The sequence below is a fragment of the Pagrus pagrus genome (assembly GCF_965226575.1).
Source record: "Pagrus pagrus genome assembly, chromosome: 23".
NCBI lineage: Eukaryota > Metazoa > Chordata > Actinopteri > Spariformes > Sparidae > Pagrus > Pagrus pagrus.
Window position 1 is genome coordinate 21,769,122 of NC_140205.1, and position 17,565 is coordinate 21,786,686.

The window sequence follows — 17,565 nt, forward strand, 5'->3', positions numbered from 1 at the left end:
CTGGAGTTACGAAACCGAGGAATTCCCGCGATGATTACATAATCACGCACGACCGCAGTTATATGTATGTGTTATAAACACAACAACACGAAGTGTTCCCGACTGAAGGATTAGAAGAAGAGCGCGTATTTGTCTCTTATTTGAGGTTTTTGTGCTTGTATCAACACGGAATGTTTTATTTTGAAAATAAACCGGATGTCATGTTATTATTTCGTGTCTGACTTCCTGTCTGCTCTGTGCTGAATTCGGCTTTATACTATTCTTTTTAAAAATAAATGGCTTTCATTTGCTGTATTCATTCATGTTTTACAAAGGGTTTAACCTGAGCCAGGCCTCACCACATGATAATCATATCACAGTCATGCAGGCGTAGTATGATATATATAATTATTTATAACACACTGGTATCGGTATTGGTACTCGTATCGGCCGATACCCACAGCATAAGTATCGGAATCGGTATCGGGAGGGAAAAAATAATATTACTAATAAAAAGTAATATACAACACTTGGTCATTAGTGTAGGTTATAAAAATAAAAGGATCCAAGACTAAAACACAAGGAAGGCCCCTATTTAAAGAATCCAGAGTGGGCGCTAAATATGCCCACACTTATTGTGACCTGTTAAAGTCCTTTAACAGATCAACTGAACAAGCTGCATAAAGTTTAATTTTATCCAAGCTGTTAAAAATATAATTCAGAACCAAACAGTGTACTGAAATGGTGCTGTGGTATACCAAGGAATATTATGGCTTACATGCCCTACACATTTGCTGTTTATAATAACACACAGCAGAAATGAGTACCACCTCAACCATTTGGTCATGCACCAGACCTTTTGTCTGTGAACCACCATGTTGTCAGCTTGGTTTTGGATCTATAATATCTCTGGGGGTGGGGTTGGTAGAGGCTGTGGTAAATGTTAACAAAGTGCCTACTGGGTATAGTAGATACAGTATAACAAGGTTATATGAATTCACAACAATCTTAAGTAATTTGGAAATTAACCAAAAAATAATACACACTAATCTGACACATCTAACTGAGCACGTTATGCATAAAAACACAAGGCAGTTTTGTAATGCAAACTTTTCAGTGATTCTTGAGCTCTGGCTAGAACTTCTAGATTCTCTCCTGCTGTGATCTGGGGCAACACTGTGGTGTAAATATGCATTAAAGTTCCCAGAAACTCAAATGTTCCAATTATTGGGAAAAAGGCAATGTTTTGTTTTGCTTTGGGCACCAACTCCCTGCATATTCATGAGAACGTAAATAAATCATGAGTTGCAGCTTTCAGTCAATTTGGCCAGTCACCTTCTTAGTAAGCATATTCAGTACAGACTGTTGTTTTCTCCTCAGATTCTGTACTAAGTGTGCAGTATAAAGACAATATATTGAATGTTTTACACCATCATCATTGATTTTTCTAAATATAGAATATGCTTATTCTGAATCTGATGCAGCACACACTTCAAACATGTTGGGACAAGAGCAACAAAAGACTGCAAAGTTGTGGAATGCTCCAAAAACACCTGTTTGGAACATTCCACAGGTAAGCAGGCTCATTGGTAACAGGTAGTGATTGGGTATTCATCCCTTTGTGAAATTCATCCCTTTGTGAAACACCCGACTGTATAAAGGATATGTTTGCAAATGATTACATTCTGTTTTTCAATTTATACAGCTCGCAACTTTTTTGGAATTGTGATCGGTCTTTAAGGCTTCCACAGTCAACTTTTCAGGCAAACTGTAGAGATTGCCATGTTTAATGTGCTCTTACTTCTTCTATTACTCGTGGCCTATAACCAAGCAGATAGTGGTGTGAGTAAGTCTACCGAGCAGTGACTCCAGACAGAATTTAAGAATTTAAACCCCTTTGTTTCTCCTGACATCAGCTATCCGCGATAGTGAGTGAGGACTCTGATTGAGAGGTTTAAGTTAATTATTATCACTGATTAAACATCCTAATAGCAAATACTAGTAGAATTTCGGGCCTGGTTGACTTTTTTCAGGCTTAAATTGATTACCATTGATTAGTTTATTAAATAATAATAATAATTTTGCAGGGCTCAGTTGGTAGAGCTGAATACATCGCCAAAATGTCTACAACAAGACGTAAGAATGAGATGGAACAGTACATATTGCATGATTGAGTGCCTCCTTGCACAGAAGCATGCCCTGTGTGCATATTCAGAGGGGTACGAGCTGCCGGCCACATTGACTACAAACCAGTGGGGGATACTGGAAAAAGACAGTCAAAACTCTAGCCCCTTTTGAGGAGTTGACAAGGGAGGTAGGCTCTGCCTCTGCATCTGATGTCTCATCCCAATGTCAGCATCCTTAAACGCATTCTCACTCGAGAAACCGAGGCTGACGATGGAATCAAGACCATTAAAGGCACCGTCCTTTAGGCCGCGAACAGACGCTTCAAAGACACGGGGCTCTATCTTACGCTCGGCGCAAGGCAGCACACAGCACAGTGAAAGTGTCTTTGCTAGTTTCAGACTGACACAGTTGTCATTTTCACATCCAGCACCCACGTTGTGTAAATAGCAAATGTACCTGCACCCACCTGTGCTCCCCTGGGTGTGTTGGTCTTAAAGTGAGGTGTGGTCGGGCCCACTGATGGAGGATTGCTCTCTTGAGGCAGCAGAAAGCGACAGCACCACAGACCAACAAAAAGCTGGTCTGAAGTCACAGCTGCAGTCTGTTTCCTGATATTTACAGGACGCATTAGATGCTCCTACACAGGCGGGTTCACACCGTTCATACACTCTGATGTGATGATTTGAGAGGCTGCTTTCAGTTATTTTAAACATTTCCATGAACACAGTCATGTCACTGTGACAAATATCGTGGCACATTTAATCAACAGAACTAAAAGCTGTAGTTAAAAACTCTCCAAAGGGAACGAGTCAGCAGTTTTAAATAATCAATGACGTTTATCAGCTGTTCAGAGAGAAAGAGGGGGGGGGGGATTAAGAGAGAGAGAGATATTGAATTGTGTGAGAGATTTGCACATTGAATATTTCATGTCAAGCATCATCCTACAGAATGACATTAATCACTTGATATTAAGGGAAGGCTAATTTTAAATGTTACATAAGTGTATTTTCATTGTTCCACGTATTTCACAGATGCTTAATTTTTCAAGACATGCAAAGGATGCTTTAATGGCAGAGGTCAGGAAGTCGGAAGATATGTCGAGGAAGACCACAGACCAGGGAGACAAATGAGACAGTGGATTTTGTGATAGTTTTTACAGGGGACGCTGCTACTACTATGTTTGGGGAAAACTTGAACCAAATATTTTATGTTCACATTGCAATTATCTTTTTATACTGGAGTTGTATTCATTCTAATGTTTACTTTTATACAGGTGTTTTATATAGTTAAATCCAGAAGGTTACATGTAACCTCTTGCACTGTTTCTACTCTTAGGTATAAGCTACACTTAGTGTTGAGTTATATCCCTTATTTTACACTGGGATTATAAAACCTTTATCATAAAAACTCAGAATTACAGTTTTTCAAACATTCAAAATTACTTTCAAAGTGCAACTTTGAAAGTAATTTTGAATGATTGCAAAATGCTGCTAAAAGTTCTGTGTGTAAATAGGTTAAAATAACAAGAAGCAGCACTACTGCAAAAATGATCCGTGATGTTGTCTACGTATTTCTTCCTTTAGAGAAGTAGAATATTTGCTCTACAGTTTAGGCATGTTTTAAATGGCTAGGTTAAGAATACTTCTTCCATACAGATGTATTATCAATAGCTCTGTTTAAGAGAAGGGGAAAGGCTGTATCGGATTGATATCGGTGTTGGCAGATACTCAGTGTTGTCTTATCTGTATCAACATGAAGAAGTGGTATTGAGCCATCCCTACAAATGACTACTTATGACTCTTTCTTGGGTGACGTATTGTAAATAATGCAACATGAGTTGTAGCCTACAGCATGGCAGATGAGGAGCTTGTGCCAAAAAAGAACTATTGTTTTAATGGTGCAAATGGATCTCATAGGCTATTACAAATATGGCTTTTTGAAAAAATGGCAACGTAGATCTTGGATTGAGAATGCAATTAAATATACTAAGTGATATAATTCTTTTGGACCAGATGACCCACCTCTATGTCCCACTGAATGAAAAGAAGCCTCATGGTGAGGCAGAGAGCTGTATGTCTTTTCTGTAACTTGATTTAGCCCTGCATCAACAGGCTCAGAGACCTGAAACTGTCATGTTGTGTATGACTCAAATTACAGTGTTGTGGGGTGCGCTACACCTTCAAAGATGGTGATTAAATTATGAGAGAACTGGGACAAGTACGAGGTCTGATGGAATTAGAAAGTGACTGAAATAGTAACAAGAACACTTAAAGTCGTGGTAAAGTACTGCTGTTACCGTCTATAAAAAATAGTCTTCATGTGGCATTATGAAACATCACTGAACATATCCATTTTCCTTTTATTTTTAATCCTACTCTAGAGTTCTTATCATAACCAAGTAACTAATTCCAGGCTTATGTTGTCTTTGCCAACAGTTGTGATTGACAACACTGACCCCACCATCTCAGAGTCAGAAGCCCTTTTCACACAGAGGTTCTGCATTATCGCCACAACAAAGGCTTGCCTTTACACCGCCTTTGTTTGTTCGCACTGAAAAAAACAGACGCTGTTTTTCAGGCAGAAATGTGACAAAGAGCCAGTAGGACAGACAGGATGACAGACACTTTCCCACGTATGGATGCGGTATTTTTTTCCTCATATAAGACGCTGAAGACCCTACCTGCTACCACATTACGTTTGTTTGGTCCTGTAATGTTGCTTTGTCGGTTGACAAGTGTGGGGCATTTCTCTTTTTATTTGATGAGTGAAGGATCTGTTTAGCTTTCAGACTGAACACCATCAGACCAGCACACTCCTGTCCCACGCTGCCAGCTAACCCTTACACACAGACTTTGTCTCTCCTCTGTTGCAGCTCTGTTACTACCTCCACTGGTGGATCAGAGGTGGAACGAAACTGTCACCATTTAGCCTCTGTAACTTTCACACAGACGGCGAGGCGGAATGTGGCCGCAAGATTACCGCCTTGAAAGGGCAGTGTGAATGAGGCCTGAAACTCTTATTCCCGCCTGACATGGACACCACCAACTGCTGCTGAATCACTACACACAGAAACACACAAAAATCTGTAACTGTTCACAAACAAAAAAGCAAAGCCATGAAATAACCAGAGGCAGACATCAGATTACAGCGTGTGTGGAGAGTCTTGGCTTGTTGACATGGGTAATGAAGGTTACTCTGGGGCAGCAAAGCTTCTGTGTTGCTGTGCTTTTTCCCCACAGGGCCTTTCAGGGAAGACTGCTGCGTAAATGAGCCAAGTAGGTGGCTCCAGGAACAATACAAACATCTCAGACATCATTTGTTTGATTGTTCCAGGATGTAGTTCTCTGTAGTCCAGACAACCGTGTGTGGTCTGTATATGGCCTAAGTCATCCTGAGGACACGGGAACATTAATTTCCACTTCTCAGCTATGAGAAGAATGTTCTTCATAAATGGGTTCCCCGGAGCGGGTTTCTCTTTTGTTTTGAATATGAAAGACTGTTGTCCATTACGAAAGCAGGCTTAAAGGGAATTTGGCAGGAAGGTCAGAGTAATAAAGTAACGAACAGGGGATCTAATTAATGTGGAAGAGACGGTATTTGCATACTGGGCTTTGGGAAAAATCACAGCTGCTTAATTTCATTAAGAAATTTTTAAGAAATCCTGCATTTTCAGACCCCATTACTGCCAATTTGAATGAAATATGGGATTCACTAATCTGGTCCTCTGGGGCCAACTGTGATTTGTTTTCTAACTAGCACAACAGTAATTCAAGCTAAAACTCAGTTTTTCATTCATCTAATTATTCAGTCACTAATGTATTCCTTGTTCACTGTCTGCCCCGCAGTGGTCATTAGGAGGCATGGGAATGTCTACAGACCACTCGGTATTAAAATTTGAACATTTGCACATTTGTTCAGTCTTACCTAACAGAAGCCACTTAAAAATCCACAACATCAGTATCTGGCCATGTTCTGAGAGAATTTACACCAAGTAGAAAATCATCTGACTGAGACAAGTCGAACCATAATGCAGACAGGATGAGATGGAAGCGTCGATAACCTTTTTCTCATTTGAGAACATGCGGCAAGGCTTAACATTGGTTTTAGCCCTGAGCTAAAGAAAACTGGCTTTCACAACAGATCTTATGTATTTATGAAAGTTGAGGGAGAAGATGAAAAAATAATTTTGGCATGCGTCTCAGTGTATAGCATTAGGGGCCTTGTGTTTTTTGATGATCTAACAGCCTAAGGGAAGAAGGCACATTGAATAACCTGCTCAGTCTGTATTCTGAATTCATAAACACTAACAGTGGGTTTTGTATCAAATGTTCTGTTCACTGTCACAAATCAGTTCATGCCACTTTCAGCTTTGGGCAAGATGCACTCCAACAGTGATTGACCAATAAGAGCTGCTCCAACATAGCTGGTGGCAGACTGAATAGTTCACATTTCACCCATGATGTCCTCAGCGGAGGAGAGGTTTGAGGTAATCACTGTAGTGAGTAGACGTCATGCTGGCTTTTTGGGCTAATTAGACTAAAGCTGTTCTAATTTTAATTTTTACAACATACTGATAATGTTGTGTTCTTCTAATTGGGAACCAACAGTGTGCAGTAGGGTCAAACTCTACCATAAGTCAGTACCCCACTACGCTCTGATGACTTGGGGGATGTGAACAGGAGGTTTGATGTTGTTATGAGCCCTGCTCACACTTGGTATCGACATCTGTCCTGAGTGATCCAATCACAGGTGGACAACACCTTTGAGCAGTGTGTACTAGAGGTGTGAATCCTCACTGGCCTCACAGTTTGATTCAATTACGATTAATCCATTAATGATTCAAATGCAAAACGAGTCTCGATGCATCTCAGTGTACGGCATCCTCAGTGATCTATATTACTGCACATGGCCACTTTTTCATCATTTAATTCCCCTTTTATTCTGAAAGTCCTTCCAATAATCAGACTACAGCAGTCTACAAAATAAAAGCTGCATCTTCTTAATACCTGTACCTCAGTACATAATCATTACAAAAACAAAACGTGCATCACTCTGCAGTGCCTTACACATATGTTGGAATCTACAATAATATAGTTTTCACATGGCAGCTTTAAAACAAAACATCTCTGGACTCGGCTGCACACACCTCTCTCAGAGTTGGACAGAAGTTGACAGCGTCTCCTCAGATCTTGGCTGAGTAGCTGGGCTTGCTGTAACAGTTATTAATCATGGCTGCAGACGTTAGCTTCAGGTGAAAATGGCTAACGGGATTAGTAATTGTTGTGAGGCAGAAGTCACGCTTAGTGTGGGTCTCGTCCAGTTCATGCTTCTCAGCAAGTTCATAATATCTGACATGTGCCCTGAGATGTCCGTTTAAAAAAGTACTAGGTGAGTTTTTTTATCACTCTCAGATGATCTCTGCCTCCTTCCTACATACCTCCTACATAAGTAACGTTAGCCTAATGTCCGCCCACAATTCAAAGCATGGGAGCAATGTAACTTTATTTTCCAACTGAGGCAGGACAATCAACAACCAACATCGATGCAGAATCTTCCACGTCCGCATAGCAATGCATCTTATAATCGAGAAATTTCCACACCTCTAATGTGAACACACATATGTCCTGGGACACAGTGAAGGACCACCTACTTAACTGATGAAGAAGAAGAGGCCGCAGCAACAGGCAGAGTGGATTACACACTGTCTGCTCTCCATGTGCTTCACTGTAATGTAACGTAAAACAACGTGTTCAGTCTCTGTTAACCTGCCAATGTTAGCAGCAGCTGTTTGTGAACACACTGTCTGTTTGGACTGATCCAACCATTGAACTAGTAAACCACACTATCACCAGACTCCATTAACAAATGGTGAGATTTTGAGATTTGCTGACTGAGGAGAAATCTGCTAAATCACTGGAGCCTTCTTGTGAATTCAGCATCAAATGAAAACATGAAGTTGTTTGTTTCCTTGTTAAAAGTGTCAGTTTGTGGCAGCATGGCTGTACCAGCTGCAGCTGTTTGAACACACTGTTTACACTGATTTCACCATTTACATTCAATTTATAAAAGAAGAAATATTTTATTGATGCTAAACATGACGAACATGTCCCCAGACTCCCTTAAAAGAAGAAAAAGAAAGAAAAAAGTCTTGCTGAGAGTCTTGAAAGAGTTGTTGAGTTTGGAGTTACATATATCAACATTATAATCTTTATAAAATGCTATCTGACAAATTCTTCATGATTTGAGCTTCTCTGTTCAGCAAAAGTCATTCATTAGTCAGGAATGAAGTTTCACACTGAATAAAATGAGTAGTTTTTGAGCTCCTGTCTGCGCGCTCTCTTTGGTTGATGTTGGATTAAGGTAACTACTACTACAAGATTACTTGGCTGAGGTAAGAGAAAGATGCTCTATACGCCCCACTATTCAGTCCCTTTCAGGTTTGTGCAGCTTGCCTCCCCATGTATTCATTCAGTTTTCTCACTTTTATTCTGCACTCTACACAGTACACACTGAGGCTGAAAACCAGCTTTGCTCCTGAATATTTTTAAGTGTTTTTTGTGATTTCCAACCAAGATTTATGGATAAAGATTCATAAATTCAGTTAGACCTATGATCCTGGAGCCTTTCTGACTCACAGTCACTTCATCATCAACACTGAATATTCTGTATAGTTGTCTCGTCTCTCTATGGATATTTGGTGTGCACCACAGTTTAATGACAGAATATGAAACTTTTGGCTGCTGTGTGCTCTCGCTATTGATGGATATTATATTGGGATATTCCTGATATTCCTTTAGAGGCTGCATTACAGTGAAGTGATGGCATTTTGTAAACTGACCAAGATTAGACACAGTCTCTGTGTTAATATTTTGCTAAAGTATCAATAGTCACCCCTACAATATTGTTGCAATATCAATATCGAGGTATTTGGTCAAAAATATCACATTTAATTTTGTCGCCCAGTTCAAGCATGTATGAAGTGCTTAAGGGGATAATTAAAATATCCATACGTACTGTATATTGTGTTTTTGAGATATAGCCTGTCGCAATATTATTTTAGGCCATATCGCCCAACCCTAGTTGGTACCAATAAAGTATTCAGGTTATAAACCCAGCCCTAGCCCAATCCATGGAAAACAGCCCCAGACCAATGTATACAAAAGTATGTGGTAAGGGTGCCATGTACAGTCAGCCCTATAGTGTATTTTTCTATTGAGAAGACCTCATTCTCTCAGCAGAGCTGCTCTATGTGGAAGCTCATCCAGACAAAGCACTGAAGACCCCAGAGACTCACCGTCTTTCTCTCTGTGTCAGACAGATAAACACAGCAGAGAAGAGAAAGAGGAAAAAACAACAGTCAAGATGGAGACAGAGCAACGAAAAGAGGTCAGACAGAGAGCGAGCGAGCGAGAGAGAGAGAGAGAGAGAGAGAGAGTGTGTGTGGTGTGTGAAAGGGAGTGTGTGTGCTCGTGGAAACACATTGTTCCTGTCTCACACATTCAGGCCTCACCTACTGATGCTCCCTGCAGCCAGGTCCTTTCACAACTTATCACACTCCCAGGAACTACTCCCCACAGCCAGGAATTTACTGCCAAATCTAATAATTACTTTGCAGACCTTGGTGACTATTGCATTATGGGAGCGTATTCACACACACAGTCTCCAGTGACTGTGACCCCAAGTCAAAATTGTCAATTTAATCATAATTAATAATGGCACAACTGCAGCATTTCAATCCTGTAAGTCAAAGTCATTAAAACTGCTCCAAGAACTCCTGGACTTTATTGTGTGGAAGAAGTAATCAACTTTGGACAGGCCTCAATAATTCATTAATACACCACCTCCAGAAGAAAAGAGGAGGGAAGGGTGACTTTGTCGGCAGGAAATGTGTTTCCTCACACTTTCTGAGACTGAAGTTTGGTTCAGTATTGTCTTTATCATAGGTCATCTGAAAATCAGAATCAGAATCAGCATTCCTTTATTTGTCCCGCAAACGGGGACATTTCTGTGTCACAGCAGCCAAAGGACAGTAATATTACAACAAACAATAATAATAGTAAAACATAAACAATATAATAAAAAGGTAACAAACAGAACAGGCTATATACCCAGCCCTAGATGTGACCTTTTAAAAGGCCTCACGTTCTCTCCTCCAAACATACTGCTGCTCATTGTGGCCAAACAACTCAGTTTTCCTCCAGAAGGTTTTTTCTTTGTCCATGTGATCAGCAGCAAACTTCAGTCGAGCTTGAAGATGCTGCGTCTGGATCAAGAGCTTCTTTCTAACACAGCAGCCTCTCAGCTCATGTTGCATTTTGTAATTCCAACAGCCTAAAATTGTCATCATTATTTATTTATTTATTCTTGTGGTCTTAAACTTTTAATTTTAAAGTTTGATCTACATATTATTTCTTATATGGATTAAATTAAACTTAAAATAAACCTAACCGTAGGTGTATTTTAATGACATATGAGAGAGGAGTAAGAAGTCCATGATTGGGTCTCATGTGGGTCCCTTTTCCATTAAATTTGACCCAGCTGACTTATTTGCAGTTTGGTGATGGTGTACGCCAAAATTCGACCCTGAGCCTAAAATTCTCAAAACGTCCACCCAGCCCAGATGTCTAGACACTGAACACCATTTGAAGACCTGTATCCAAATGTCAACAGTTAAGTAAGGCTGAATCCAAATGTCCACCCTCTGGACTTGCAGACTGAGCCCTCATGGACTTCAGCTGTAGTACTGTGTTGGGTTTACTGTCATCACAGTCTTGTCTGCAAGGGCACAAGACTGCATGGCTAATATAAGCTGTGGATAGACAGGCTCTCAGAACCGGCAGACCCCCCAGGAATGCACTGACAAAGTCTGTGTGTGAGAGTGGTGAAGTTCAGACATTCGGATGCAGCCTGAATGTTTTTTTGTTTACTTTTAGTGTTGACGGGCAACGAGGTGAGCAAGGCAAACAGAATGACGTAAAGAGATAACCGACACCATAATACAAGTACGCCAGGTTCACATAAATGCCAGCTCAACCCTAAATCTGTCAAAGTGACATCCTGCATCAGCATGGTTAAACAACTTTTGAACAAAGCGATCATTGAAGCTGGGTTGGGATCAAGATCAACACGGCTGTGCCTATAGAGACAAACATTCTTCCATCAGCAAGTCACTGTGGCATCATAGATACTTTTTGAAAGGAACAAACCACTTGGGAGATGCCTCGGGCAAAGAAACCTATCATCACCCCACTGGTCAGCTCCAATTGCTATACAAGTAGCACACACCTGGCACACAGTCTGTGCTTTTGTGTCAGGTTTTGTAAAAAGGATCCAACACTTGTTGTGTTGGAGACAGGGATATGCACCATGCTGCAATATTAACCCTGCAAACATTGATCTAACACTGTCATGACGTCTTGTCCCTGGTCAAGATGGTCCCCATCCTACACCAACACTTCAACATGGTTATGAGGTCACTTGGTTCCCACCAACACAGGTGAGTTTCAGCAACAGACCCACTTTAAAAAAAAAAAAAAATTATTTAGTAAGTGAAAGCCAGATCATTTCTGTAGCTTATTATATTACAGAGCACCAGACCTGATGTGTAGATGTGCTTTCATTGCATGTTAGAGAAGTGTTCTTACCTTGAAAGCTCCCGACTGATAGGTAAAGCCAGGTGAGTGCTGGGATGAAGAGCAGGGCGAGGGAGGCCGCCAGGAACTTCCTGCGCCCGCGACACATTCCCAGCATCCTCTGGACCAAAGCAAATGGAAAGAGAGGTGAAGTGACCTCTATGTGGGTAGCAGCTGTTGTCCAGGCTGATTCATGGCACTGGAAGAGAAGGAAAAACTAGGTTAGAGAAGGAGTCCACATTTCACATGCTGAATGGTCATGGTCACAGCTGAGCACATGGTTTCAGCTGTTACCAAAGGAAAACACATCTAAATCTTCTGAGCCCACAGACACATTTTGAATAATTTACCGAGGATTGTAGACTGCAACACTGTTTACTAGTTTCCGTTCTACGCTTTAAATAGGCGACAGAAATAACATTTCAACTAGATGCAAGCAGGTATACTGGGTCCAAGCACCTGGTGCAACTCACAACCAAAGGTGCACTGAAGCTGAAGCAGTGCAATGTAGCCAAAAGCCTAAATGTCCATTTGTATTGTTGAGCAGTGTATGACATGCTTCCAGCATCTGCACTGTGTCTGAGCCTGTTGACTGGTTTAATTGACCTGGACCTAAAATATTGTCACACACCAATTAGGTATATATCAATACTGGAGGGCAAACAAGACAGGCAAACCAAATTTAATGATGTTTAAAACAATGAAATTCTAGAATACTAATAGCAACAATTTTCTTACAACCACCTATTACTGGATTTGCACCAAATCTGGCATGGTACTGGAGGTTTGGCTCAGTCATTCAGCAAACTAAGTACAATTATAACTAGATAACCTATGTTTAATGTGCTACATCCAGATTTAGGATACACATCAAATTGTATTCACTCATAGATACCAGCCACCTAATTATGCCTGATATTTTTCATCAAGATCCATGCATTAATCTGTGAGAAATTAACTGAATAAATTAAATTCACCTCATATTGCCGCTACTAGAAGGTGAAAGTTAACAAACGATACTATGCAAACCAACCTGATAGCACATAGCGCCTGACTATGGCCCACTACACCCTGGCGTGTAAACAGAATTTCATATCCCTAGATAATGGAGCGTGCTACAAGTGAGCCAATCATTTATCAGATGTGTAGTTCAATTGCACCATCACCATGTGACTGAAAACAACAGAAGAGCATGTCAACAGGCGTTACTATGGACTGCAGTTCTCACAAGACCAGCTGTGCTCCGCCTTACAAGTCACAGCCACGTGACGCTGGCAAACACAGACACAGGTTGTAGAGTTGATGACCACATCCCCTTTCAAAGGCGTTAGTTTGAGTTAAAAATGATCCCAGTCTGGATCTAGTCTGAGTTCTTCAGGTCAGGAATTCCACATATTGATTCCCTGGACAGAGAAAGTGGAGTGTTGCAGCAGTTGCTTTGTGAATGGTCTGCATGTACGATGTAGCCAGCCTGTAACACATCTGAATTAGCAACCTGTCCGCTTAGGGTTAGGGTTGCAGCACATGGCTGACATGTCTTTTTGTTGCGGTTAGCTTCTTCCTCTAGTACCATTGCAAATTTAAAAAACTCCACCTTTCTGATTTTTAGCAGAGATTTGATGAAAATGGTAAACATTTTAAAAAGATCAAAATAAATCATAAAAAAATGATACAGGAATTTTCTTTTTAGAAATAACAGTTATCTGGTGCTTTGACCCATCATTATATAAACCAAATTTGATATTAGATATGACCAATCAAATAACAAAATCTCCATGGAGACAACTTCTCTATCTCATTGAATAATTCATATAGAATTTAAATTAGACACTCAGAGGATGACAACTGAAAGCATAAAGCAGTTAAACTTTTTTTAATCTGCCAACCAAGTTTTCAAGAGATCCATGTTAATAAATGTTGCATAAATCAAGCAGTCACATACTAATCTGACTTTGATGACCTAAACTAATTTGTCAATTCCTAGTGGAACGCAGGGCAGAGAGTATAGAGGCCTCATTATATGACATTAGTCAGAATCCTCTTTCCGTTACAACCACATTTGCCCAATTACCCGGTTGACCTCAGTCGATTTTTAATCTTCACCACAGACTACCCAGGGATGAAACGTAATACCTCTGGCTGGCACTGTGGAGGCTGGCACATACACAAGCCAGGATGCCAATTATCATAGTGTCAACCAGTAAAATGCAGCAGAGTGAGCGGATTTCAAAAATGGAAAAGTATTTCCAGCTCTTTTCCCAGCACTTACTGAATCTTCACATTTTTTATATTGTGGCCAGGGCAATGTGAAGCGCGCAGTGTGTAATGGGGTTAAATGAGGCTAAAGAAGATTAAACAAGACTCTCCAGTACGACAACCACTGCTTTGATAGGCCGACTATGACTCATTTCAGAGGCTCTTTAGCCCTTGACCTCTGTGTGATATAAGCTCTCTGCTGGATACTGTGATTTACATTGCAAATGTAACACTGAAGACATTTATTAGCACATTCAAGTGAGGTGTCAGACCACCGAGTAAGCAGATACAGTCATTCAGGGATACATTAGGTAGCAAAAAGGGGGTTGCAGGAGCTCAGACTGAAGAGCCACAGCAGACTGAGGGATGTTTTGGCCTTTGTTATCGGTTATCGATTTCACTGCTAAAATGTGACATGGTACCATCAGTTGTCACGACTTTATAACAGAGTCTAGCATGACAGCAACATAAAGAGATCAGCCCATCCTCATTAGAAAAATTACCATTTAGGTGAACTGTGAAAGCAGCTTCTTACGACATATATTTACGTTTCTCGTTAGACAGCATTCTCTTGAGGCCTGGTAATTCTTATGGCAACAAAAGAGAATACCAGGTGAAGTGGTATAAAGAGTGACAAGTGTGCTGAGGGAGGAGGTCTGGGATGGATTGTTAGGTCAAACAAGCACAGGACCTTCACCCAGGAGGCCGCTGTCTTAATCCAGTGTGAAAGCCAAAGTCAACCGTGAGCTATTTTAACTTACTAAAGTTACATCATGTATGTTACATAAATGTAGGTACATTCATAACTGAACTCACATACGTAACGTATTTATTTTAACCCAAACCACGATGTTTGCCGAAACCTTATTAAGAACTTTTAGTGCCTGAATCCAACCAAACTGCGAGCATAAAACAAAGGTGTGGTATGCCTGTCGCTGTACACTGTCATGCTGTTTTAGGAACGGTGATATATGATGTTTTGGGAGTGAATGGCAATCGGCCAATTCAGTCGATTAGGTATGAGGATGACGATGAGACAATGAGAAAATATAACAGAGGTTTAACGCGCTGTTTGTTGTAAGTGTATGACTGTACTATAAAACTATGTGTGAGTACAGAAGGTCAAAGTTGAACGTAGGCATAACCCTCCAAGATGTGATGGACATCCACAATGAATAGTTTAGGGTGGTCTCCACTTTCAGCTGAAAGGCCTCTGTGCTCTTCAGCTGTGGTTGATGCTACCTCCTCTCAAACTGACAGATGGACATTAGAGAAGTTGGACCATGTTCATGTTTGCAGGGTTCTCCCTAATCTATAGTTTTTATGTCTTTTCACTAGTATGAATTTTTAAAAAGTAATTTAAACATTTAAACATTTCTTCATAAACCATTTTAACAGAAGTAGGTCTGCATCTTATTAAGAAACAAGCAATAATTTGCCAGATTAGTGTTATAAATCCAGAGGGCTACTTTAAATTTAACTAATCAAATACACCTTTTCTTGTTGAAAGGGGCTGTTTGAACATCAGTGTTTGTTCTCTGACATTGTGGGTGAGTTTATCATTATAATAAGTACAAATTCAAGCAATGAGTGCAAAAAAGCAATCCTTTTGTCCAGGTTTTCATATATTTAAAGACATTTAAGGACTACTATCTCTGGAGAAGAAGTGTCACCCTTGAATGAATTACTCGTTTAGTTATTTAAATCCACCAGTAATCAAATGTTATTGGGTACACCTGCTGACTTACGTATGATTAGTGTCATGACATGATTACTGCAGTGGCGAAAACTGAGCTCAGAGAAAGCTGAAAGATATGTTAAGGTTCACTGCAGTTTAAAATTGGTTAAGGCACACAACATAATGTCTTGGATTGTCATTGGAAGACATGGAGCATTTCATAAAAATTGGAAACGTATATTTGTAAGAGTATTTTCAGCTAGGAAACCTATGCAAAGAATACCCTGACAGTAATACAACTGCAAGCATAAGTAAAGTACTTCTTAATCTATTACAAGGCATTAGAAGTGAGAGGCCACCACAGTAATGTTTTTTTGTTCACAGAAATAATCTATATTTCTTCCTCCAGCCACCCCCCCAGCAAATAACTGACCCATTCCCTCAGCGACTGCACGTTTTTCAAAGGCAAATACTTAACAAACTCTGTAACAACTGAATAAGGCATCAACTTGAGGCCTATATTACTCATTTTATTCCTAACTTGCGCTATAAAAGCCCCAATCCTCCCTAAAACTCACAACCATTTATAATGTGAGAGGGAGATGAGCTATGAATCACATTCAATATTTTCTAATCTTGTCCAGTACAAAAAGAAATGTGATATCCATAGCCTGGCTTCAAATTTATAGTCATTGCTAGAGATGTCAATGGTAAGCTTCCCTCATGGCTCAACAGTAAGTTAATAGAAAACGGAATTTTATATCCACAGCTCAATAATAAATTGCTGTGTGTTGACACTAAAAGTGACGAGCGATGATTACGGGAGCCATTGTTTATTGGTTGAAAAAGGCAATGGGGAAACATGCTGAGAGAATCTGATTGAATTGTTCTCTGTGAATGAAGGCCCTGCAGTGAGGTCGGGAAATGCTCAAAGACGCTACATTTACACAGGACAGAAATATAAATGGATTGACAGGTTTGCCATGAAAAAAGATTCTGCAGATGAAATAAAAACATCTCCAAGGGAGACTTAATGGACCAAGGTTCCTGACATGAACACAGTTCAAAAATCAACTCAATCAAATTCAAAACTACTGTGTGGTATGCTACTCCCACTGTAGCTGTACTTGGCTGTACTTCAATAATCCACGGACCATTGTCACAACTGCCACATTCATTTATACATATTTATTGGGACACATAAAGCTGACGGCTAAGCGTGTTAAATGTTCCATTCATCCAAATTACAAATAACAAATGTATTGGCTAGATGCAGTTTTGGTGGTTATATGGTCACATTTAATCAATCGAATGCTTTAATCTGTTTATTTCGAAGTAAAACGAAGCACGATTGATTCACTCTTGTCACTCTATTCATACAGAAAATTTTGGTTTTATGTATCCAAGTTTTGAGATATCTATCACTTAGGTCTTCCTGCTAGGAAGCAGACTTAGAAACTCACATGAACGAGGTTGGAGTGGAAGGTTAACAAAGCATCAGAAATTGACATGAAGCCACTGTTCTATTGCCATTTTCTTGTAAAGTAATAATTTGTGCACACATTTTTTTAACCTCTGCACTGATTTACTTAAAAAAAGGTTGATGTTTCAGTCACAAAGACCTCTCTCAAGACACAGCATTCACAAAGTGACACAGTCCTTAAATAAAGCCCACAATTACATGACGATCCACAGCTGTGCTGGAGGTGTGTTCACAAATACATATAACAGTGTTAGCAAAGTGACCAGTCTTTAATACCTGACACCAAGGAGAACATTCTTCACCCCTAACATTATTATTATTAACACAAACTCGACGTTGTATCAATTTGCTAACTCGTGGTGATCTTGATTTCTCCTCTGGAGCCGCTCTTCCCACTTAAACTAACATTT

General features: G+C 40.1%; 1 protein-coding gene across 1 annotated transcript in view; it reads right to left on the minus strand.

The window, feature by feature from the left end:
• large1 (LARGE xylosyl- and glucuronyltransferase 1) overlaps positions 1–17,565 on the minus strand; it is a 115,197-nt gene that overhangs the window by 71,429 nt on the left and 26,203 nt on the right. The window contains exon 2 of the mRNA XM_084345901.1: positions 11,751–11,937. Within this exon, the coding sequence (XP_084202027.1) occupies positions 11,751–11,856 (106 nt within the window). The 5' untranslated portion in view covers positions 11,857–11,937. The remainder of the gene's footprint in view (positions 1–11,750; positions 11,938–17,565) is intronic.